The 25,589-nt window shown below is 41.5% G+C and overlaps 1 protein-coding gene across 3 annotated transcripts in view; it reads right to left on the bottom strand.

The window, feature by feature from the left end:
• Window positions 1–2,248: 2,248 nt before the first annotated feature.
• Window positions 2,249–25,589, bottom strand: part of LOC111951181 (vacuole membrane protein 1) — a 119,879-nt gene continuing 96,538 nt past the window's right edge. For 2 of the 3 annotated variants that reach the window (XM_023969241.2, XM_023969240.2), the window contains exons 11-12: window positions 6,530–6,632; window positions 4,110–5,196 (exon numbers count right to left, since the gene is read on the bottom strand). In XM_023969241.2, the coding sequence (XP_023825009.1) occupies window positions 5,053–5,196; window positions 6,530–6,632 (247 nt within the window). In that variant the 3' untranslated portion in view covers window positions 4,110–5,052. Of the gene's footprint in view, window positions 5,197–6,529; window positions 6,633–25,589 lie in introns of all 3 variants that reach the window. The other variant, XM_070434268.1, reaches the window with a different exon arrangement.

Genomic DNA, 25,589 nt, shown 5'->3' with positions numbered 1-25,589 from the left:
GGCAAAGCGTCAATACAGGACTAAGGTTGAATCCRATTAGACTGGCTCTGGTGCTCGTCGGATGTGGCAGGGCTTGCAAACCATTACGGACTACAAAGGGAAACCCAGCCGCGAGCTGCCCAGTGACGCCTACCAGATGAGCTAAATGCCTTTTATGCTCGCTTCGAGGCAAGCAACATTGAAGCATGCATGAGAGCACCAGCTGTTCAGGACAACTGTGTGATCATGCTCTCGGTAGCCGATGTGAGCAAGACCTTTAAACAGGTCAACATTCACAAGGCCACGGGGCCAGACGGATTACCAGGACGCGTACTCAGAGCATGCGCGGACCAACTGGCAAGTGTCTTCAGTGACATTTTCAACCTCTCCCTGACCGAATCTGTATTAACTACGTGTTTCACGCAGACCATCATAGTCCCTGTGCCCAAGGAAGCAAAGGTAACCTGCCTAAATGATTATCGCCCCGTAGCATTCACGTCGGTAGCCATGAAGTGCTTTGAAAGGCTGGTCATGTCTCACTTCACCAGCATCATCCTGGAAACCCAAAACCCACTCCAATTCGAATATTGCCCCAACACATCCACAGATGACTCAATCTCAATCGCACTCCACACAGCCATTTCCCACCTGGACAAAAGGAACACTTATGTGAGAATGCTGTTCATTGACTACAGCTCAGCGTTCAACACCATAGTGCCCACAAAGCTCATCACTAAGCTAAGGACGCGGCGACTGAACACCTCCCTCTGCAACTGGATCCTGGACTTCCTGACGGGCTGCCCCCAGGTGGTAAGGGTAGGCAGAACACATCTGCCACGCTGATCCTCAACACGGGGGCCCCTCAGGGGTGCGTGCTTAGTCCCCTCCTGTAATCTCTGTTCACCCACGACTGCGTGGCTAAGCACGACTCCAACACCATCATTAAGTTTGCTGACGACACAACAGTGGTAGACCTGATCACCAACAACGATGAGACAGCCTATTGGGAGGAGGTCAGAGACCTGGCAGTGTGGTGCCATGCCAACAACCTCTCCCTCAAAGTGAGCAAGACAAAGGAGCTGATCGTGGACTACAGGAAATTGAGGGCCGAACACGCCCCCATTCACATCCACATCACCAACAAACTATCATGGTCCAAACACACCAACACAGTCGTGAAGAAGGCACGACAACACCTTTCCCCCTCAGGAGACTGAAAAGATTTGGCATGGGTCCCCAGATCCTCAGAAAGTTCTACAGCTGCACCATCGAGAGCATCCTGACAAGTTGCATCACCGCATGGTATGGCAACTGCTTGGCATCCAACCATTAGGTGCTACAGATGGTAGTGCGTACGGCCCAGTACATCACTGGGGCCAAGCTTCCTGCCATCCAGGACCTATATACTAGGCGGTGTCAGAGGAAGTCCCAAAACATTGTCAAAGACTCCAGTTACACAAGTCATAGACTGTTCTCTCTGCTACCACACGGCAAGCGGTACCGGAGCACCAAGTCTAGGTCCAAAAGGCTCTCGCTAGCGGGATCCGTGCGCTAAGAGGTTAACAGCTTCTACCTCCAAGCCATAAGACTGCTGAACAATTAATAAAATGGCCACCCGGACTATTTATATTGAACCCCCCCTTTGTTTTTACACTGCTGCTGCTTGCTGTTTATTATCTATGCATAGTCACTTTACCCCTACCTACATCTACAAATTACCTCGACTAACCTGTACCCCTGCACATTGACTCGGTACCGGTACCCCCGGAATATAGCCTCATTATTGTTATTTTATTGTGTTACTTTTTCTTAAATTTTTTACTTTAGTTTATTTAGTAAATCTTTTCTTAACTCCATTTTCTTAAAACTACATTGTTGGATAAGGGCTTGTAAGTAAGCATTTCACGGTAAATTCTACACCTGTTTTATTCGGCGCATGTGACAAATAAAAATGGATTTGATTTGGAATAGTCGTTTTTCATTAACCATAATCAATCACATTTGTTACTGTAACCTCACAGCGCTGACATGATTTGCAATCTGAAAGTGATATGATGTAAATGTTTAAGGAAAAGAGCCGGTCTGTAACGTGATTGAATGTGAAACATAAGTAGATGAAATGTGAGAGAGAAGTCAATATACTCCCTGTCCCTCCCCAAGGCTGATATGTGAGTGTCTCTGAGGAACTCTCGGGCCAGTACTAATGGGTTGTGTGGCCACAGTCACGGCATATCACATGATTAAAAAATAATGAACAAAACCCAGTGACTTTATTTCAGTCCTTTATTTAAAGAGAAAACAGATAAAACAGGACATGCATACATACATCGAAAAGAATTCCGAAGTACAGACACCCACCATTACACAGACATTTACACATAGAAACGTAAACACACAGAGAAAGACACACACACGCAAAAATGGGGCTCCCTTATGGAACAAGATGTTCTAAAACTGCCAAGGAAAACATAAGTCATTTCTCAAAAGGTAAGTCATCCTGGTTCAGCAAATTTATGAACACAAAAAGAACATGTACTGGTCAAGCTATGATTTCAGCTTTTTCTAAATACAAACCCTGAAGCAAAAACAAGAAAAAGCTGTACTAATAAAATGCAACGTTAGACAAAAAAAATCTGCTATTGAGCAATAGTGGAAAATGGAAAGAAGTGTGTGAGAGAAAAGAGAGAAGTGTAAAGTGGAAGGAGGAACTATCTGAGGTGAGGACTGTGTGTACCATAGCAAATACTGGCTGGCTGTCACAATAGAGTGTTGCAATAAGGTGTGTGCTTTCCTGATTCTCTGGAAATTCAAGGGGATTAAGACAAACTCCAGAAACACACACAAGCCCTTTTAACAGATATGCAATGATACATGCACACATGCACACATACACACACACACACCGATCGGACAAATTAACGGCAAAAGATTTTCATTTACAAACAGATATACATATATAACCACTTTAAAAGAAGTCAACAAAGAATATATCAATAAAAGAGTGAATAAACCAAACTTATGTCTAAAATATTTTGCAACAAAGGAACAATAACATCAGACCACACAGCTCAAAATGGGAACCGATGCTTCAACAATGACAACAACCACAGACGGACAAAGAGAAAACAGGATGCTGGTCAGATGAAAGAGCCCGAAATGTCAGACAGCCTACAGACTGTTGTCGCCTTGCAATGTAACAGCCAACACCAGTCTGATAAGCTATCTGACAGGCCGAGAGAGTGACGGACATGCCTGAGACACAAACACACACGTAATATGAGGAAAGAGGAGGAAAAAATTCCTTCCATTACTTACCCTGAGAGAGAGAGGCTGTATTTGAATGGGGTGATTATCAGAGCTGCAGCAGACTGGAGGGAGGCTGAGGCTCTGTGCGTTCAACAGTGCCTCTCTGTTTTGAATCTACTCGACTGATTCGTCTCCTGGCTCCGTCACTGGGGCAGTGCAGCGAGTTCATAGGAGGGTTCACTGGAGGTAACGCCACAGACCCTTTTCACTGCACTCGCTCTCTTTTTCTCTCCGCTCGCCCCCCCCCCTTTCCTGCCTGTCTGCCCGGAGCTCCCAAACCAACATACCAGGGCAACAGTACAAAAAAAATACAAAAATAATTCACAAGCAATTACGAAAAATAGGAATCTTGGATCACAAGCCAGCTGACGTTATCCAACAAGCATAAGACAGAAAAAAAGTAACATATTGATGACATAACATCATTTTAAGTGATGCCCTTCCTCCCAGAGGAATTGTGAACATGAGCTTGCGGAGCGTTCAAGCTTTACATGGGAGTTGAGAGAGTGCAGAGGAGTCTGCTGCATTAACACACACACTGTCTGAAACTCCCTCCACATCCAGGCACTGAAGACAAAGGAATCACTTACCACAAGCTTCAAACCAGGCACAACCCCTAAAAGATCATATAAAGTAAACAGATACCACCAAACACGACTTGTGATCCGAATGAAAGGCTCTATAAGGAAGAGAGTTACAGAAGTGGCACAAACACAGATCTGATTCAATCCATCAGTGTGTCTGGTTGGTTGAGCAGCCCCAGGTCTGACTCATGTGCTCTCTTATTGGAAGTAGAAAATAACTCTAGACAAAGGGACCAGCAGAATGATTCATGGACGATTTATGAAGTCTGATCCAAAGGTGCTCACTCTGTGGAATTTTACAGCATAGAAATGACATCAATAGTAGTATAGGTACAGATAAAAATCAAGTGATTTAACTCCCTGTTTTGATTTATTCAGATCTATCTACATCAGACTTGTAGAAGTGAAGTTATGAAAATCATATATTATCATAGCTATATTTACAAGATGTGCAGTCCATGTACATTCCTTGTCTATCCCATTTCAGTTGAAAAAAACAAAAAAAAAAAAACACAAATCCTAAAAAATTAACTGGGAAAAAACAGATTAGGCCTTACACAACTTAAATAATATATAACATCAGTCCCTGCATTACAGTGCACTCACCAAATCATTTAAGTAAAATAAAACTGATCCAAGCCAAACATAATAATTTAAATAAACAGGCTCTATGATAAGACTATCAGTTCTAGTCGTGGAAGCTGGACCAAAGAGTACTTAAGGCCTCGCAGAGGAGAATCAGTGCCAGTAGCTGCTGACCCACCCACACACAGTCACTGTAGAGCTGCTCAATGAAATGGATGTCCTATCCATACAACACCACACCACATGGCCAAGCACCTACCTTATAGTGAACAACCACTGAGGAAGCAAAAAACTATGGGCCATCATCTCTATCAAAAAATCCTGGAAAGCAAATAAATTAAGTCCAAGTTCCATGTAAACGGATAACCTTCAGTATCACTACAGAAACAAAGAAAACGATTACTTCATACGGATGGATATCCATCGATCGATAACATGGACGCCCATACTTCGGATTATGGCGGTTTGTGTCTCATTGGAGATTATTGGAGACAGAGAAAAAAGAGGAGGATACAGCAAGTTTGTGCTGAGGGTTTTTTGACCGAGAGCCCAGAATGTGTGCTAGGCTAGCTGCTCTTCTCGCTTCTCAGTGTTGCCTTCACTTGGTTTTCCCCTCAGAGTACTTCTGCTGATGCTGGCGCTTGGCATAGCTCTGGGCCATGGAGTTGACGATGGAGCAGACAAAGAAACAAACCATGACCACGATCACCTTCTCAAAGCCCCACGACAGCCAGTTTTCATCCTGCAAGAAACGGAACAGAAACAGAAGGGCGAGACCCTGGTCACTCTGGAGTCAGCCTTCCCCACGTAGTCCCTAGCATCTACAGTCTCTGATGCTAAACTATAACCTATGTTCTATCTGAGTGGGATGAGATCTGCTCCCACATCCATGTGCAGGACAGAGAGAGATCAGTAGTAGTAAAAAGCAAACCCGCCAAACCTCCTCCCTTGCCCCCGGTGACCCCAACTGGCAGCCTCCGTTTCCCCAAAGTTAAATTGCCTCGCTTTTCTCCTGTAACTGCAGGAGGTTCAAGTTACAAGAAAAAAGGAACATTGTTCTAGAAACAGCCTTAATCTCTCGTTGTGCAACTCAAAGTCTCTCCTTTCCTTTTCTCTCTCTTTCTTACTAGCTCGCACATCGGATGAGGGGGGAAAAAAGAAAAAGGTTTGCAATGAATAATTTTGAGAGAGAGGGAGTGGGAGAGAGAAAGAGAGAGAGAAGGAGCGGGAGAGGGATACAGAGAGAGAAAGAAAGAGAAAAAGAGAGGGAGAGACATTTTTAAAAAGCTTTCAAAGAGATACGGCTCGAGCTACAACTGGCTCTTTTTGTTCCAGACAGCTTTTTTTTAATGGATTGTCAATGGCAGGGCAGGGGGGCCCCGCCCGCCCCCCAGTCATCACTAGCAGTGGGTTCAGGCGGGGCACTCTGTGACAAGGTGGAGTGACTGAACACTCACACACTCCCATCAACTCAGACTAAGCATGACTCAGCACACCTACTGCTAACACTGTTAAGTGCTAATCGTGCTACACTGCTAATAGTGCTATAGCCAGACCCTACACTGGCCCCCTCTCCCTTAGCCCCAGCCCCCTCCTAGCCTCCCCTCAGCCTGCCCAGCCCACCATGCACCCAATGAACCCTCTCCCTGTCACTCTAAACGCTGCCCAGAGGCCCTGAGAGGTACAGTACTATTACATTGCTACTGCTGGACTACAGTATCATCTCCACTATATATATTCATCCCACTACTGTAATAGAAAGACTCAGGGAGAGATGGGAGGATTACAAATCTGAGAAAATAAAATTTAAAATAAAAGTGAAAAAGAGAGAAGAAAATGAGATTGAAAGGAAAGTGAATAATAAAAAAAGGAAATTACTGAAAGAGAGGGAGACAAAAAAGAGAGAGCGAGATAGAGAGAAGATAAAGAAAGAAAAGTGGAGGGAGTCTAAGAGAATGATAGAAAGAAAGTGAGGGAAACATTCTTTAGAGAGAGGGCCTCTCCATGAGGGAGGTAGTGAATAGAGGAAGGCAGTAGAGTATAGTAGAGGATGGGCCCCTGGATGAGGTACTTACGGCTGAGGTCCCCTCTCCCGCGTGGTGGTGCATCTTGGCTCTCTGGGCCTGCAAGTACTCCCTAAAGGGCTTCTGTAGAGAGGAGCCCAGCACTGGGACAGCACTGCCACACAGCCAACAGATAGAGGGAAAAAGAAGGGGAGGGAAGGAGGGAGGGTGGGTGGGATGGAGGCAAGGAGAGAGACAGAGGGGAGGGAGGAGGGGAACACAGAACACGTCACATCATTGTTACTCACCACCAAGCCAAGGGCAGCAACAAAGGGAGACATGCTGTCCTGCCTTCCTGCTCCCTTCCTCTCTCCCTGCTTCCCTCTTCCACACAGAGAGCGAGAGAGACTGTGCATTCAAACAGCTCATCCCCACAGACAGGAATTCAGAACAGACAAAAAAAAAAGAAACAGTGAAAAAGTACAGGATGTACTGAGAGCTACATATTCTAACACTTCAGCTTGTTTTAGAACAAAAAGAGAGAGAATAAAAAGAAAAGGGTAAAAAGTTGGCTTGTCCTCTAAGTCCACAGACACATACACACACACACATACTCCGGCTCTGGCAACCACACACACACTCTGGCACACATACACGCACACATCCGCAAACCCGTTCAACTCCCCTGCAGTGCTCCTCTCCTCTCTGCTGCAGCGAGCGAGGAGAAATGAATGACTTCTCAGAACTCTCACATTTATCACCAGCGGTTCCTGTAAGAACTGGTTTCAGCCAATTAATAAGGAAGTGAGTCGTGCCTGTGTCATCACTGGCTGAGAGAGGGGGAAGGCCCTGCCCTCTACCAGCCATAGGATGAGGAGGCTGCTGTAAGACAGCCCATATTAGGAAAACCCTTTACAAGATTCAGCCACCAACTACAAGCACACTACCACCCCCCACCTCTCTCTCTCTCTCTCCACACCCCACATCAACAACGCAATCACCACGCACACGCACACATCAACAAAGAAAAGGAAGAGACAGACAGAGAGCAGCAGAAGAGACGAGCGCGCAAGACGAGAGAGAAGAAGAAGAAGACGAATAAAGAGAGAGAGAATGAGAGAGGAGAGAGAGTTGAGAGATAGAGAAGAGAGAGAGAGAGAGAGAGTAGAAGAGGAGAGATGAGGAGAGAGAGGAGAGAGAGAAGAGAGAGAGATGAGAGAGAGAGAGAAGAGAGAGAAGAGAAGAGAGCAAGAGAGAGGAGAGAGAGATAATGTCTGGAACAGAGAATGGCCCATCCTATCAGGAGTTATGATTAATCACTAACAAATACATACTAAAACCTTACACTCTTTAGTGCACAACTTTTCAATTATAACCATTACCAACATTGTTAAAAGCATTCCAACTCCTATTATAAAGGTGAAAATATACATCTGTAACGTGGTGTGGGGATGCATGTTCCAAGACAAACTCAAAGTCAAACCGTATTTTCAAAGGCTGTGACTTCATAGGACCAAAGTTTCTCTTTCAACTCTTTAAATACTTACTTCCCACACACGTGTCGTGTTCTCTCTCTCTCTCTCTCACACACACACACACACAACACACACACACACACACACACACACACACACACACACACACACACACACACCACACACACACACACGACACACACACACACACACACACACACACACACACACAATCTTCCCTCTCATTGTGTGAGAAAACAAGAGTTATCTCAGCCTGTTGTCACAGCAAGCATTTTCATTTGCATGAGTTTACAACAGTTAAGTTTATTTTAATCATTAACCAAACACAGAGTTACGGATATCCTTGTCATGAATGGACAGAATAAAAAGACTGTAAGTGACAAAGAAAATCCTAGAGATGGATCATGCTCATCTGACCCAATAGAGAATGCACAAAAGAAGATCCAGAGGAAGATGAGTGGATTAAAGATTCATCCCCTCCACCCTTCATCCAACACATTCTACAGCACTTTTTACACACATATAAACCAAACCGCTTCCTAAATGCTAAATAGTACAACAATTCTGGTAATAACTTAACTCTAAGYCAAATAAATAAATTCAAAATCAGATCAGATATTCAATTTCCGACTGACTGAAACACAAACTGACAAGAACAAAGAGAGCAAGTCAGGGTTTGAGAAATGGCGGGCTCAATTCATGTCCTGTACGATGAGCAACACTGAGTCATGAGCCTGACACCAAAACTTAACAAGTTGACACAAACTCAAAGCTAACAGTCACAAATATGTTTTAATACCTCAGGGCTGTATCTGTGTGTCTTTATGTACATAAAACTGCCTGTTTTGAGCTTTTGGAACTATCACAAACTTTCTAGAACATTCTACAGACTGAACCTTCTGGACTTGTGTTGTACTATATCTTAAGTAAGTATCTTTAAAACCATATATTGTGCTGTATTTTTGTAAGAGGCACAGACAGTGATTGTAATGTATTTTTGTTCAAGGGGAATTGTAAATGTTACATTCAGACAATGTGAGTATCTGGAATCTGGAAAATATAGAATTTCTGAAGGTATGCATTCAAATATATGTGATTAAAAAAATGAAAAAATGTGATTGGTCATTATTGTAGTAGATTTACTCTCTGTGAGTTTTTAAATGAAATGTTTTCTCTTAAATTATTTTTGTAACCACACCCTGAGTTTGCTGGCTCTTTAATCATAAGAGGGAGAACGTTGTAGTAGCCGTATTTCAGTAAAAGTCTAATAAAATAGTGCTATTCAGTAAACAATACATTCCTGTTATTTGCTTAACAGCTACTGAACAAACCTTGTAACCACCATGTTTGTTGAAATCATGTGGTTTACAATACTAGAACATAAAGATATATACTATAGAGCAACAGTGTGGGTGTTATAGGGTGGGTGGGTGGAGAATAATTATAATTCAATGCAAACAAGAAAAACCTAGAAAACCAAATTGACACTTTTAGAATTAGCCTAACAATCAAATATAAAAAGAGGATTTCTCTATTAAAGAGGAATATGGCTTATCTAGTTCCCGTAATCAGTCACAATTGATCCATATAGATTCTAGCTAAAATAACGCCACTTGATTTCAAAATAAAATGTCTCTCGTAATGAACAACAAGCAGACATAAGTATCAGCAACAGAACAAAAACATATCACACATTTAAATGATAGATTTGAATCACGTCATGCATTTACTCTATAATCCTAAATCTATTAAAAGCATGAATCTAATACAAATAACTCAGGAAATTAACATAAGCAAAATATAAAATCAACCACAAATTCTACAATCAATAGTAGTCTATTTCTTGACTGCCTTCTACCTTTAGAAAACTCTAAAACCAATGGTCAAAAACATGATTTTAGTACTTCAGGACTCTATCTTTATGATTTTGTGATACAGTATCTGGAACTTTTGCAAAATAATACTTTTCTGAAAATGTTTTTTTCTATAAAATCCCTATCAAATATATTTTTACACATCAGTGTATGAAATATTCACCAATTTCTAAAATCTGTTTGTTTTTGCATGTTGGTGAAAAGATGCTATTGATTTAACTATTGTTGAACAAATGCTACATTTAATTCTAAATGTCATTTTTCACATTGAATGAGATAATTCTATTTTCAATAAACCATAACAAGGGAGTCCAAATTGCAGTAATATTATATAATCCAACGGGAGAGAAAACATTGCAATGTTTCCGACGGGAGACAAAACGATTCAAATGTGCCGTTAAAAAAATATATCAACATCAAACACAAAACATAGCATACATTTTGTCTCCACATTTATTCAGATAATTTGAACTATTACTGAATTAAGAAAACTCAAACATGTACTAGATCAGACAGGTCTTCATTCAGTGACTCACAATATACCAGAGCCTACATAACTACATCTGACAAAAAGATTCAAACTGAAGCTACATATAAAGTCCTACAATAATCTACAAATGCATAATAAAGCCCAATTATATGTGATCAAAAGCTAAGATAGAGAGCTAAGATAAATAAATCAATGTTGTTTCTGTTAGATTTAAGGTTAGATTTAATCAATATGCAACATTGAGGGCAAATATATGGCGTCATTGACCAGAAGAGGTGGTATGTTTGGACTACAGAGCCCACGCTAAAAAAACTATCTGGACATAACATGGGAGCAGCAGCTATTTGATGATGCCAGGTAGGACACAGAGGGGGACTTTAAGACTTGTAATGCATCACTGACCTAACAGATAACTTTTGCAGCAAACTATCAGTGGACACTTACTTTTTACATTGATATACTAGATCAGCTGCTGTGCCACATTTGGGTGTACTAACTTTCTTGTTAACTCTATGAAGCCTGTATTGATCCATTTAAATGAAGTGATATATAGATTCATGCAGGGAGGACCTTATCAAGCAGATGATGAGTCTCATTTCTCCTCACCCTGTGAGCTCACATCTCAGGTCAGTGGTGGGAACTGAGAACTGACAGATCTATGGGAGGTATAGGTATCACCACACACACTGACACACACACTGAAACATACAACAACTGAAGCAAACATGCATGCACACACAGTGACAGACATACACACACACACTCCATACGCTGACTGTCAAACGGTCAAATCGACAGTGTTCTATCTAAAGATGGGGGAGACGAGAGGCTGTGACTGAAGCAGGTAAGAGATAGTGCCTAGGCCATACTTAGAAGAATAGAAATTACTACTACCTAATGCATTTTGATATGTAAGAAACGAGCAGTGCCAAATCAGATAACCATGGTTTCATTTAGCCCGTCAGCGATTTGAGCTCCCTGTCTGGCTGTGAAGGTCTATTTGCCTACCCACTCACAGCCAAGTCACATCAAGGAGGAAAAATCTACTTATTGATAAATAACCAGGGAGGAGTAGAATGTTCAGGTGCTGAGCCATGTTCTTAACATCTCACAAGGAGACTTGCTTCCTTAACGAAACCACCACCAATACATCCTCCTCCTACATAGAGGACAAAACATTAAAGAGTTCATTTGTGACCGTCAACAATGGGCCATTTTTTTTACGAGCTATCATTTCCTTCTGTCACGTATATTATATTCCCATTTTTTTGGTGCGTTCATTTCCTTGAGACCAAATTCTACAGAACATGATTCAGAGGTAACCTATGACCCCTGGCCCCTTGTGAAGCTGCCTGACACACACACACACACACACACACACACCACACACCACACACACACACACACACACACACACACACACACACACACACACACACACACACACACACACTTCTCTCTCTCTCTCTCTCACACACACACGAACCACAAGCAGCCACAATACACACATGAAAACTAGTGGCACAATCATAAATACCCCCACACACACACCCAACCCAGGGGCAGGACATGACAGCGATAGAGAACAATTCTCACATGACAGCGAGCACAGCTAGCTAACCCCTGGCCAGGTCCAACTGGTTACAACATCACAACAAAGAGCTTAGGCAACCGTTAGTGTTACTCAACACAACACCGTCAGGGCCCAAGTTCACATCAAACATAACACTTCTGCCAGTACAACCAGATACAGKCAGAAACTCAGGCTTGGTGTTAATGGCATTGTGTCTGTCTGAACTGAGACAATGAAACCTGGAAGTCTTTGTCACAACTATGAATATCTATGATTAAACCACTCATCTAAAAGGTTTCCATCTAATTTTACAATTATAATATTTCAATGTACAGTTTGTTCAAGATTTAACACAAACTGTAGAATTGTTGTTATCTGGTAATAATAATGGCATCAGGGCAGGTGCTCCTACTTTTCTACTGCTCCTATAGCCAAATTGTCCACGATGTGTTTTACATAGGCCTTCATTTTCTACGAAAACACACTGACTCATCACACATTGTAGGCTAAGCCAGGGAGAACCAGAGATGAAAGGGAGTTGGTTAAGTATCTCTGCTACAACCACTACTAGACTAGATGAATCAGCTAGTTAGCTAGGCTATGCTGTCAAAACAAGCTAGTCTTTACTGCAGTTGGCCCCTTCACCCCTGTGCCTGACCATGAGACAACAAACGCTAACAACTCCAAAGTAACCTTCTACTGGCAATATTAATTTCTCCGCTCGGCGCCGGTGGGTACTTCATGCAGCAACGCACCACCGTGCTCGCGGGGGACTATTTTTCAAGATTATCTCCTTTGATAGACAATTCGTTGCATTTACAGTTACAAGAGAAAAAAGAGAGAAAACATTTGTAATGTGCTTTAAAAAACAACACCAATCAAAAGGGCAGGTGCTTCAGCACACCTAGGACTCTATATGTGCACATGCCTGCATGTAATAATGGCCCATGTAGGCAAACAATAATCCCCGATAATGATTTGTGAAGTGTAAAAAAAGTTAGTTGAGTTACGGTGAAAAAATACGGTGAAAAAAATGTATGTGTGACTCCATGTCTCAGTGTGTCAGTCTGATCTGGTCCCGTTGAATCAGGCTCTTTCCCAATGACTTCATCACTAAGGCATGGAGCCCGCTCCTGGATGGAGATCCCCCTAGTACTACCCAGCCAGTGTGTTTATCACAACTCTGCCTGCTTCCCTCTCAACTATCTGTGGCAGACACATACACACACACCACACACACACACACAATCTCTTTCACAGACATACTCTCAGACAAATTCACAGAAAGGAGGGAGCACTAAACAATGAAGGGAGGGAGGGAAGAAGGGATGAGATCATTTCTTTTTTGGAAATGACTTATCAGCACGGGTCTGCAGGGAGGGACTGCCAGCTAAACACACTGTCTGCCCCCAGGGGTGCCCACTGCCAGGAAACAAGGAGCACCAATTATATATAGCACTCTGTTATTCCTGTCACCTCACATGCACGTAGTCCTATAAAACAGCCCCCAACAACCCACCAACAACCACCCGGGTCTGGGCCTATGAGTGGCTGAGGAGGTGTGATGAGGTGAGAGGTCTGTGTCACTCAGTGACTGTGCTGCTGGCCTTTCCAGAGGTAGGGTGTGGGGAATGGGATGGTTGACTGACTCACAGAGGGATAGAGACAGCCATGACTAGCCTGGCCAGGATTCCAAGTTGGAACGCAGGAGAGGCCAAGAGGAGGGGAGCAGGGGGTATGGGAGAAAGCTAGAACCAGAGTCTGCCTGGGCAGATCTGATCCCATTGATCAAATTTTTTTTTTWWATGTTTTATTTCACCTTTATTTAACCAGGTATCGATGGCCACATTACTGAGTCAGAGACACTCCACATAGGTTGAATATCTCCCATGCTATATTTATTGTTGCAAAATCGTCACGCCATTTCTGGACCATTGTCAACAAACTAATTATGTAAGTAACAAATCTATGACTGACCAATGCAGAATGTGTGGCTTATAGAGTATGCAGTGAATAATGGGTGGCTGTGTACGTGCGGCTCATATAATACATTCACCTTGTTGATCATCTACTTTGACATTCCACAGATCACCACATAGGTTACTATGGAGTTGGAGAAACCCACAGGCTGCAAGACAGTCTTTCGCTCTAAAATTGTGTACAATATGTTCTACTTTCATTACATGCATAAAAAATAACAACACATTAACAAATAGCAACCATTTAAGATAAATATATTATTCTTACTCAATTCTAATATTTTTATTGTCAGACCTCGGAACAAGGGAGAGAAAGTGCTTCAGCGGTGAATCATGAGGAGTTTTTCAGTCTCCCCTTTGAGCACAGTAATAGTCTCAGGTTTGTGGCTAGGTTGTGCATACGCTTTGGGCAGGATGTGTCTGTCTGTCTGTCTAATGTACAGACAGCCAGTGAAAGTACTGTTCAAGACCTACTTTGTTGACCTTGCCCCTTTCTAACACTACAATGATACAAAATAGCAATTGTCTATTGCTAGTTCCAGTGCTTTACAACCACTGTTACTGCCTGAGGTGAAAAATTATTCAGAAAGTATTCTTCAGAGASTATTCTTCAGAGAGTATTCTTCAGAAAGTATTCTTCAGAGAGTATTCTTCAGAAAGTATTCTTCAGAAAGTATTCTCCAGAAAGTATTCAGAACCCTTGACTTTTTCCACATTTTGTTGTGTTACAGCCTGAATTTAAAATGGATTACATTGAGAGTGTGTGTCACTGGCCTACACACAATACCCTATAATGTCAAAGTGGAATTATGTTAAAAATATATATTTTTACAAATTAAAAATGAAAAGCTGGAATGTTTTGAGTCAATAAGTATTCAACCCCTTTGTTATGGCAAGCCTAAATACATTCAGGAGTAAAAATATGCTTAACAGAAGTTGTGTTAAATAATAATAGTGTTTAACATGATTTTTGAATGACTACCTCATCTCTGTGCCCCACACATACAATTATCTGTAAGGTCCCTCATTCGAGCAGTGAATTTTAAACACAGATTCTACCACAAAGACCAGGGAGGTTTTCCAATGCCTCACAAAGAAGCGCACCTATTGGTAGATGGGCAAAAATAAAAATAAAAGCAGACATTGAATATCCCTTTGAGCATGGTGCAGTTCTTAATTACACTTTGGAGGGTGTATCAATACACCCAGTCACTACAAAGATACAGGCGTCCTTCCTAACTCAGTTGTCGGAGAGGAAGGAAACAGTTTAAGGATTTCACCATGAGGCCAATGGTGACTTTAAAACAGTTAGAGAGTTTAATGACTGTGATAGGAGAAAACTGAGGATGGATCAACAACATTGTAGTTACTCCACAATACCAACCTAAATAACAGAGTGAAAKGAAGGAAGCCTGTAAAGAATAAAATGCATCCTGTTTGCAATAAGGCAACTGCAAAAAATGTGGCACAGAAATTAATTGTAATTTTTGTCCTGAATACAGATATGTTTGGGGCAAATCCAACACAACACATCACTGAGTACCACTCTCTATATATTTTCAAGCATGGTGGTGGCTGCATGAATACTTGTCATCGGCAAGGACTATGGAGTTTTTTAGGATAAAAAGAAACGTAATAAACCTAAGCACAGGCAAAATCCTGGAGGAAAACCTGGTTCAGTCTGCTATCCAACAGACACTGGGAGACAAATACCTAAAGCACAAGGCCAAATATACACTAGAGTTGCTTACAAAGATGACATTGAATGTTCCTGAGTGGCCTAGTTACAGTTTTGACTTAAATCGGCTTGTAAATCTATGGCAAGACATGAAAATGGCTGTCTAGCAATGATCAACAACCAACTTGACAGAGCTTGAAGAATTATGTGCAAATACTGTACCATCCAGGTGTGCAAAGCTCTTAGAGACTTACCCAGAAACACTCACAGCTGTAATTGCTGCCAAAGGTGATTCTAACATGAATGACTCAGGGGTGTGAATACTTCTGTATTTAATTTTCAATCAATTTGCTAACATTTCTAGAAACATGTTTTCACTTTGCCATTATGAGGTATTGTGTGTAGATGGGGGAGAAAAAATGTAATCACAACAAAATGTGGAATAAGTCAAGGTGTATGAATACTTTCTGAAGGCACTGTGTGGTCAATCAAAACATGAAATAAGAGTAACTAAATTTTGATTTTCAATATAAATAACCTCACATGTTCCTTTAAAAAAAACATTTAAAACCATTAGATGAAGACCATGGATAAAAATGTATGTGAAGCTCTGATAATTGCAAAATCACCAATTAGTACTATCAAGTTAAACATTCTTCCAATCATTTATAACAAGTCTAATCAAGTATATCACCTCTCTCTTCAAACACAAATTGATAAAAGGGTGTTAGAGGTACAAGAGTAAACAGTTGTTATTCAGTCTCTTTGTATGGAGAAATTAGCTGTAAATAATCCCTATTTAGATACAAACCCCTACTAAAACACACCCTTTGACTCATTAGCTTGGCTGTCATTGTTCTAATATAACTGCTCTGTTTGTGTTCATGTTGAATGACTTGCCTTGGAGCAACATCCTGCCCTGCCGTGTGTTTTGGTAACAGACAGACAGCGCTGTAAAGCAGGCCTGTGACTCAGGACGCAGGGTGAACAGAGGTGGACTGGACGGCTCTTTGATGACTTGTCCTCCATCTCTGGGGAGAGGTGCTCATACCGCACTTCATATAGCATCATCAGCTTCATACAGACAGAGCATCACTATACACAACAACAAACCACAGGCTGATACTAACCTATCCAAAACACTCACATCATGTTGACTAAAATCAAACAGGAATTGTGTCGTTATATCAAGACATAATAGATTTGTTGTTTGTTGCTAATTTAATCAATGATGCTGTACAAATGAAAAATACTTGGGGGAACAGGAGACAAAAACAAATGAATCAGGGATGAATAAAGCAGGAAGTAGCGTGCCGTGCAATGATGATCACGCCAAACTTAAGGGCAACGACACATGACACCGGACCCAGTGCATTGATCTGACCCCCTACTTCACCCCCATCTCCCCCGCTCGTACTCATCTGTACCATAAACACACACAGAGAACAGAACACAGAGTACCAACCCCTTCACAGGCCTTCAATGTGATAATGACCACATACAGTACCAGCCAAAAGTTTGGGAACACCTACTAATTCAAGGGTTATTCTTTATTTTTACTATTTTCTACAAGGCAAAGGATGGCTACTTTCAAGAATCGAAAATATAAAATACATTTTGATTTTTTTAACACACTCTTGCAAGAATATGGACTTGGTCTTTCACCAAATAGGGTTATCTTCTGTAAACCACCCTACCTTGTCACAACACAACTGATTGTCTCAAACACATTAAGAAGGAAATAAATTGCACAAATTAACTTTTAACAAGGCACACCTGTTAATTGAAATGCATTCCAGGTGACAACCTCATGAAGTTGGTTGAGAGAATGCCAAGAGTGTGCAAAGCTTTCATCAAGGCAAAGGGTGGCTACTTTGAAGAATCTCAAATATAAAATACATTTTGATTTGTTTAACACTTTTTTGGTCACTACATGATTCCATATGTGTTATTTGATAGTTTTGATGTCTTCACTATTATTCTACAATGTAAAAAATGTTAAAAATAAAGAAAAACCCTGGAATGAGTAGGTGTGTCCAAACCTTTGACTGGTACTGTATGCATATCACCTATATCATACTTTCCTACTGACCTCTTGCCAAGTCGCCCTTGCAAAAGTGGTTGTCTAACCTCAAGTGTCTTTACTGTTAAATAAAAGTTAAATAAATAAATACAAATATCACTTATAACTCTCATTTACTATTGTAAGTGCTTATGTATTTCTCAAACTCTCTCCGATTGAGAGAAATCTGTTTTTTGAGGGAGCCAAGCGCTGTAATCATAAGAAGAGGAGATGAGTAAAGGGGCTCCCCGTTGTGACTTGCATTAAACTTAACGACTCTGTTATAAAAACCGTCAACCCCAATCTGGCCCTCCATCACTCTCTCCTCCGCTCTGACCCCTCTCTCCTGTCCTCCTAAATGAGAGATCCGACTGTATTTCCCCCTAGAGAGGCCTGGCCCGGCCTGCCACTATAGGCTTGATAAATGCCATCTTTATGAGGGCTTTTCAGGTGATCCGTCCCTCCCAGCCTTCGTTCTCAGCAGCCAGTGACTAACAACTAACAACATAAGGGGGGAAATCATGTGGTCTGCCCTGTCGGCCCTCCCTGCAAAAAAACACCCCCACCACCCAGCCCTACCCAAAACCCTCAAACAACCCCCACCCTTCCTGCCAATTGCATTAATAGGAAGAATTTGCTCATATTTCTCAATGAGGGTCTGACTATTTATAAGGACCAGTGAGGTGCATTCCATAACCCTGGAATAAACATGAAGGGGTTCCACTCAAAGCTATTCATTTAACTTTGATTTGATTTTGGAATTGCTAATAGAATCTTGTGAGAGGTGAGGAGTCACCATAATCATCCAAACTTAACCTACATTTAATTCATCTCCTAGGCCTAAAGTTCACCTTCATTTAGAACAATTACTTACTGAGCATTATTTAGTAAATTCCTGATAGAATATCTGAGGAAATTTGGATAATTCTCTGTCAGATCTTTATAACTGGTCAGTTACTGATACAAACACAATTAGCCCAGGCACACATCACTCTCTCTCACTCTCTCTCGCTCTCTCTCTCTCTCTCTCTCTCTCTCGCTCTCCCTCTGCATCCTCCAAGCCCTCCCTATGAGCAGGGCTCAGTGCACCCTGGTCTCAATGGGTTCCCCTGATTAAATAAAAGTTCAATTTAAAAAAGGCTCACAGGGTTAAGCTTACTGTAGTTTAGTGTTAGTTGGTCTGGGAGGCAGGGAGTCAAGGAGCAGGAAAGGCCATCTGCATGGACATTGTGCTGATAATGTGCTCCACACTAAGAGATGGACTCACATGGAAATTGATACCTTCTCATGGAGAGGATCCCTTTTTCCCCATTCTCTATCCCTGCCATTCTTGGGGAGACCCCAGTCAGCCTGGTTTTCACCACACCAGACCCTGCATCTCAATGGACCCCTCACCAATAATCCCCTCCATTGACACAGGATCTGAGGGATTACTGAATTACAATACATGTTACAGTGGCTGATTGACCGCAGTAGATGGGCTTCAATCAAAGTGATTGAATATCATCCAGGGAATTCCCATGCTGCTTTCAAGATCTAAAAACACTAAGTACAATATAGTTACAGTAAGTGGGAAAAATGCTACAAAATAACACCCACCCACCCACACACACACACACACACACACACACACACACACACACACACACACACACACACACACACACACACACACACACACTGAATCAGTGTCTGAAACTATACAATATAATCATCATCATCAAGAACCCTTCATTCCCACATGTCATCTCATGTGATCTGGCTGTTGTGTTGAATAGCTGGCATAGCCAGTCTCACCACTACTCCAGCTGAAATGCACAGCCGTACTGCTAGGCAGATGACACACAGCTCTATTTACCAATCAGACCCAGGGACCAAGCTAAGGTAGCTACCCTTCACAAGTGTCTTGCTGAGATCAAATGTTGGATGTCTGASKWKWWTSWCCAGCTCAATGATAGGAAATCAGAGGTTGTTTTATTTGGCCCCCACCTTGCTTGAACCCAGATTGTAGATAACCTTGGTAATTTGTCCACCAATGTAAAGCTTACGTCCATAAGCCTTGGCGTTTTCTTTGACCCTGACCTAAACCTCGAGCTGCATGTAAAAAAGGTTGTCCAGTCCTGCTTTTATCATCTAAGAAATATAGTTAAAGTCAAGTATTTTATTTCAGTCACTGATCTGGAGAAAGTTATACATGCTTTATTTCCTCACACCTATATTACTGTAACTCAGTCKGAAATCACTCCATCTATAGTAAGTTCAAAATGCAGCTTGGCTTTTAACAGGCACCCGAAAATGTAACCATGACACCTATTTCAGCTTCTCCACACTGGCTACAAGTCACTTTTAGAATACATTTTATGAATCACGTTTATGGCTAGGCTTGGTTTAGACCCATCCTATATCTCAGATCCTTTATCTCTCTATGAGCCAGGACGCAGCCAGAGATCCTCTGGCAGGGCGCTGTGGACCATTCTAGGTTGGAGATCAGGCTGCTTCTCTTTCTTCTCCATTTCTCCTTCCTCCTGTCTTTGTTTCTTTGATAGTACTTTTATTTTGATGTGAAGCACTTTGTTACTTATATTGAAAAGCTTTATACAAATAAAGTTATTATTATTATTACTGCAGACATCAAACATCCCTTTAGGTTGGGGCTGGGGTGGAATTAATACAGTATCTAATCACTGAGCTCTCATTGCTGACGCTCATCAAGCATGATTAACACAGGAAACCAACCAACCTCTCCAGTTCCAGAAAATAACTTACAATGATGTGTGTTTTCCTCTGGAATCCCAACCACACTGACTAGTCTTTTATCAGAGATAACAAGAGAGGGAAGTAAAGGGGGATGGTAACAAAGAAACATGCTGATTATCTGATTACACCAGCAGAGTCATTGTGACTTGGGGGGTGTCATGATGAGTCTGGTGTGCCATGCAGCTGTGCGACATCATATCATACAGGAAGTAGCATGATAAGCTCTATCCACTGTGATTCTTATATGAATGGTTTGGCAACACTAAACAGGGATAGAATGTGATGAAAGATTATTTATGGTTGTGGTGTGCTGGCACTCTTTACTCAAGAGTGCTGGCACTCTATTTATGATTGCTCTAGACTTCAATCAGAAGCTAAATGAGATGAGAGAGGGGCACATTCTGATCCACCATGGGTCTGTGGTCTGTGAGAGCCAGAAATCTTGCTTGTTTGTAGGTGACCAAATACTTATTTTCCACCATAATTTGCAAATAAATTCATTAAAAATCCTACAATGTGATTTCTGGATTTTTCTCATTTTGTCTGTCATAGTTGAAGTGTACTTATGATGAAAATTACAGGCCTCTCTCATCTTTTTAAGTGGGAGAACATGCACAATTGGTGGCTGACTAAATACTTTTTTGCCCCACTGTATTTGGCTAAGGTGTATGTAAACTTCCGACTTCAACTGTATATACTGTATTCCATACTATTCTACTGTCACGTTCTGACCCTAGTTCTTTTGTTATTTCTTTGTTTTGGTGTGGTCAGGGCGTGAGTTGGGTGGGTAATCTATGTTCGTTTGTCTGTGTTGGGTTTTTCGTTTGGCCTGGTATGATTCTCAATCAGAGGCAGGTGTCGTTAGTTGTCTCTGATTGAGAATCATACTTAGGTAGCCTTTTTCCACCTGGGTTTCGTGGGTGGTTATTTCCTGTTTAGTGTTTGTGTGTTTCACGTTACGGGACTGTTTCGGTTTTCATTTTGTTTCACTTTGTTAGTTTGTATTTTGTCGTATTCATTCTCATTAAAAGTCATTATGGATACGTACCACGCTGCGCATTGGTCTTCCGATCCTTCCTACTACTCCTCATCAGAGGAGGAAGAAGAAAGCCGTTWCATCTACTGTATTTTAGTCCATTCCACTCTGACATAGCTCGTCCATATGTATATAGTATTAATTCATTCCTACTTAGATTTGTGTGTATTGGGTATATATTGTGTAATTTGTTAGATATTACTTGTTAGATATTACTGCACTGTCGGAGCTGGAAGCACAAGTATTTCGCTACACCCGCAATAACATCTGCTAATCACGTGTATGTGACCATTAAAATTTGATTTGATTTGAATATGTTCCCAGGATTCATCCAATGGCTTTGAGGAGTATACCACCTCAGTCACTGGCTTCATCAATAAGTGCATTGACGACGTCGTCTCCACAGTGACCGTACGTACATATCCCAACCAGAAGCCAGGGATTACAGGCAACATCTGCATCGAGCTAAAGTCTAGAGCTGCTGCTTTCAAGGAGCGGGACACTAATCTGGACGCTTATAAGAAATCCCGCTACGCCCTCAGACGAACCATCAAACAGGCGAAGCGTCAATATAGGATTAAGATTGAATCCTACTACACGCTCGACGGATGTGGCAAGGCTTGAYAACTATTACGGACTACAAAGGGAAACCCAGCCGTGAGCTACCCAGTGACGCGAGCCTACCAGACGAGCTAAATGCCTTTTATGCTCGCATCGAGGCAAGCAGCACTGAAGCATGCATCAGATCACCAGCTGTTCCGGACGACTGTGTGATAATGGCCAACATTCACAAAGCCGCGGGCCCAGACGGATTACCAGGACGTGTACTCTAAGTATGCGCGGACCAACTGGCAAGTGACTTCACTGACATTTTCAACCTCTCCCTGACCGAGTCTGTATTACCTACGTGTTTCAAGCAGACCATCATAGTCCCTGTGCCCAAGGAAGCGAAGGTAACCTGCCTAAATGATTACCGCCCCYTAGCATTCACGTCGGTAGCCATGAAGTGCTTTGAAAGGCTGGTCATGTCTCACTTCACCAGCATCATCCCGGATACCCTAGACCCACTCCAATTCGAATATTGCCCCAACACATCCACAGATGACTCAATCTCAATNTATTTATGATTGCTCTAGACTTCAATCAGAAGCTAAATGAGATGAGAGAGGGGCACATTCTGATCCACCATGACAACCATGACAGGAAAAGCATTCTCTTTTGATGAGGAGACATCATCATAAGTCATCAAATATAATATACCGGTGGCTTCAGTCTTATCAGGACCACCACATCATATAAAAGCTTTCTATTATGATTTAACAATACATTACAAAAATATTGAGATGTGTTGTATGCCAAGAGCAAGTTCTGAAAACAAAATGGATGATATACGATCAAGACTATCCTACCAACAGGGCATTAAAAACTGCAATATCTTATGTTTCACCAAATTTTGGCTGAACGACGACACGGATAATATAGAGCTGGTGGGATTTTCCATGCATCGGCAGGACAGAGAAGCTACGTCTGGTAAGGCGAGGGTGTGTGTCGATTGGTCAATAACAGCGGGTGCGCGATGTCTAATATTAAAGAAGTCTCAAGGTATTGCTCGCCTGAGGTAGAGTACCTTATGATAAGCTGTAGACCACACTATCTACCAAGAGAGTTCTCATCTATATTATTCGTAGCGGCCTATTTACCATCACAAACCATCGCTGGCACTAAGACCGCACTCAACCAGCTGTATTAGGCCATAAGCAAACAAGAAAATGCTCATCCAGAAGCGGCGTCCTAGTGGCCGGGGACTTTAATGCAGGCAAATTTAAATCAGTTTTACCACATTTCTACCAGCATGTCATGTGCAACCAGAGGGAAAAAATCTAGACCACCTTTTCTCCACACACAGAGACGCGTACAAAGCTCTCCCACCATTTGGCAAATCTGACCATAATTCTATCCTCCAAAATCCTGCTTACAAGCAAAAACTAAAACAGGAAGCAATGGTGTAAAGTACTTAAGTAAAAATACTTTTAAGTACTACTTAAGTAGTTTTTGGGGCATCTGTACTTTACTATTTATATTTTTGCCAACTTTTACTTTTACTTCACTACATTCCTAAAGAAAATAATGTACTTTTTACTCCATACATTTTTTCTCTGACACCCAAAAGTACTCATTACATTTTGATAGGAAAATGGTCCAATTCACTTATCAAGAGAACATCCCTGGTCATCCCTACTGCCTCTGATCTGGCAGACTCACTAAACACAAATTATTTGTTTGTAAATGATGTCTGAGTTTTGGAATGTGCCCCTGGCTATCCGTCAATTTAAAAAATATATATACGCTTTTTATAAGGAATTTGAAATGGTTTATACTTTAACTTTTCATACTTAAGTACATTTTAGCAGTTCCATTTACTTTTGATACTTAAGTACATTTAAAACCAAAAAACGTTAACTTTTTTTTTTACTCAAGTAGTATTTTACTGGGTGACTTTCACTTTTACTTGAGTCATTTTCTATTAAGGTATCTTTACTTTTACTCAAGTATGACAAATTAGTACTTTTTCCACCACTGGCAGGAAGTACAGTGACTTGCTCAATAGAGAAGTGGTCAGATGACACGGATGCTATGCTACAGGACTGTTTTGCTAGCACAGACTGGAATACATATCTTGCATTACTCATTACTCATCTCATATGTATATACTGTATTCTATATTATTCTACGGTATCTTAGTCACTTAATGTTTACATATCTGGAATTACTCATCTCATATGTACACTGCTCAAAAAAATAAAGGGAACACTTAAACAACACAATGTAACTCCAAGTCAATCACACTTCTGTGAAATCAAACTGTCTGTGACATCAACTGTCCACTGTAAGGAAGCAACACTGATTGACAATATAATTTCACATGCTGTTGTGCAAATGGAATAGAAAAAGGTGGAAATTATAGGCAATTAGCAAGACACCCCCAATAAAGGAGTGTATCTATTTCCACAGTAAAACAAGTCCTATATCGACATAACCTGAAAGGCCGCTCAGCAAGGAAGAAGCCACTCCTCCAAATCCCCCATTAAAAAAAAACTACGGTTTGCAACTGCACATGGGGTCAAAGATTGTACTTTTTGAAGAAATGTCCCCTGGTCTGATGAAACAAAAATAGAACTGTTTGGCCATAATGACCATTGTTATGTTTGGAGGAAAAAGGGGGAGGGCTTGCAAGCCGAAGAGCACCATCCCAACCGTGAAGCACGGGGGTGGCAGCGTCATGTTGTGAGGGTGCTTTGCTGCAGGAGGGACTGGTGCACTTCACAAAATAGATGGCATCACGAGGCACGAAAATTAGGTGGATATATTGAAGCAACATCTCAAGACATCAGTCAGGAAGTTAAAGCTTGGTCGCAAATGGGTCTTCCAAATGGACAATGACCCAAAGCATATTTCCAAAGTTTTGGCAAATGGCTTAAGGACAACAAAGTCAAGGTATTGGAGTGGCCATCATAGAGCCCTGACCTCAATCCTATAGAAAATTTGTGGGCGGAACTGAAAAAGTGTGTGTGAGCAAGGAGGCCATGACAAAACCTGACTCAGGTTACACCAGCTCTGTCAGGAGGAATGGGCCAAAATCACCAACTCATCGTGGGAAGCTTGTGGAAGGCTACCGCGAAACGTTTGACCCACAGTTAAACAATTTAAAGGCAATACTACCAATACTAATTGAGTGTATGTAAACTTGTGGACCACTGGAATGGATGATGAAAGAAATAAAAGCTGAAATAAATAATTCCTCTACTATTATTCTGACATTTCACATTCTTAAATAAGTGGATGGTCCTAACTGACCTAAGACAGGGATTTTTACAAGGAATAAATGTCAGGAATTGTGAGAAATCTGAGTTTAATGTACAGTGGGGGGGCAAAATATGTTTATAGTCAGCCACCAATTTGTGCAAGTTCTCCCACTTAAAAAGATGAGAGAGGCCTGTAATTTTCACTCATAGTACACTTCAACTATGACAGACAAAAGTAAGAAAATCCAGAAATCACATTTAGGATTTTTAATGAATTTATTTGCAAATTATGGTGGAAAATAAGTATTTGGTCACCTACAAACAAGCAAGATTTCTGGCTCTCACGTAAGAGGAAAGTAAGGGAAGTGGGTTAAGAGAAGAACG

Source organism: Salvelinus sp. IW2-2015, linkage group LG23, assembly GCF_002910315.2.
Source record: "Salvelinus sp. IW2-2015 linkage group LG23, ASM291031v2, whole genome shotgun sequence".
NCBI classification, from domain to species: Eukaryota; Metazoa; Chordata; class Actinopteri; order Salmoniformes; family Salmonidae; genus Salvelinus; species Salvelinus sp. IW2-2015.
Note: the sequence above shows the minus strand (reverse complement) of the source record. Positions and strands in the feature narration are given on the sequence as shown.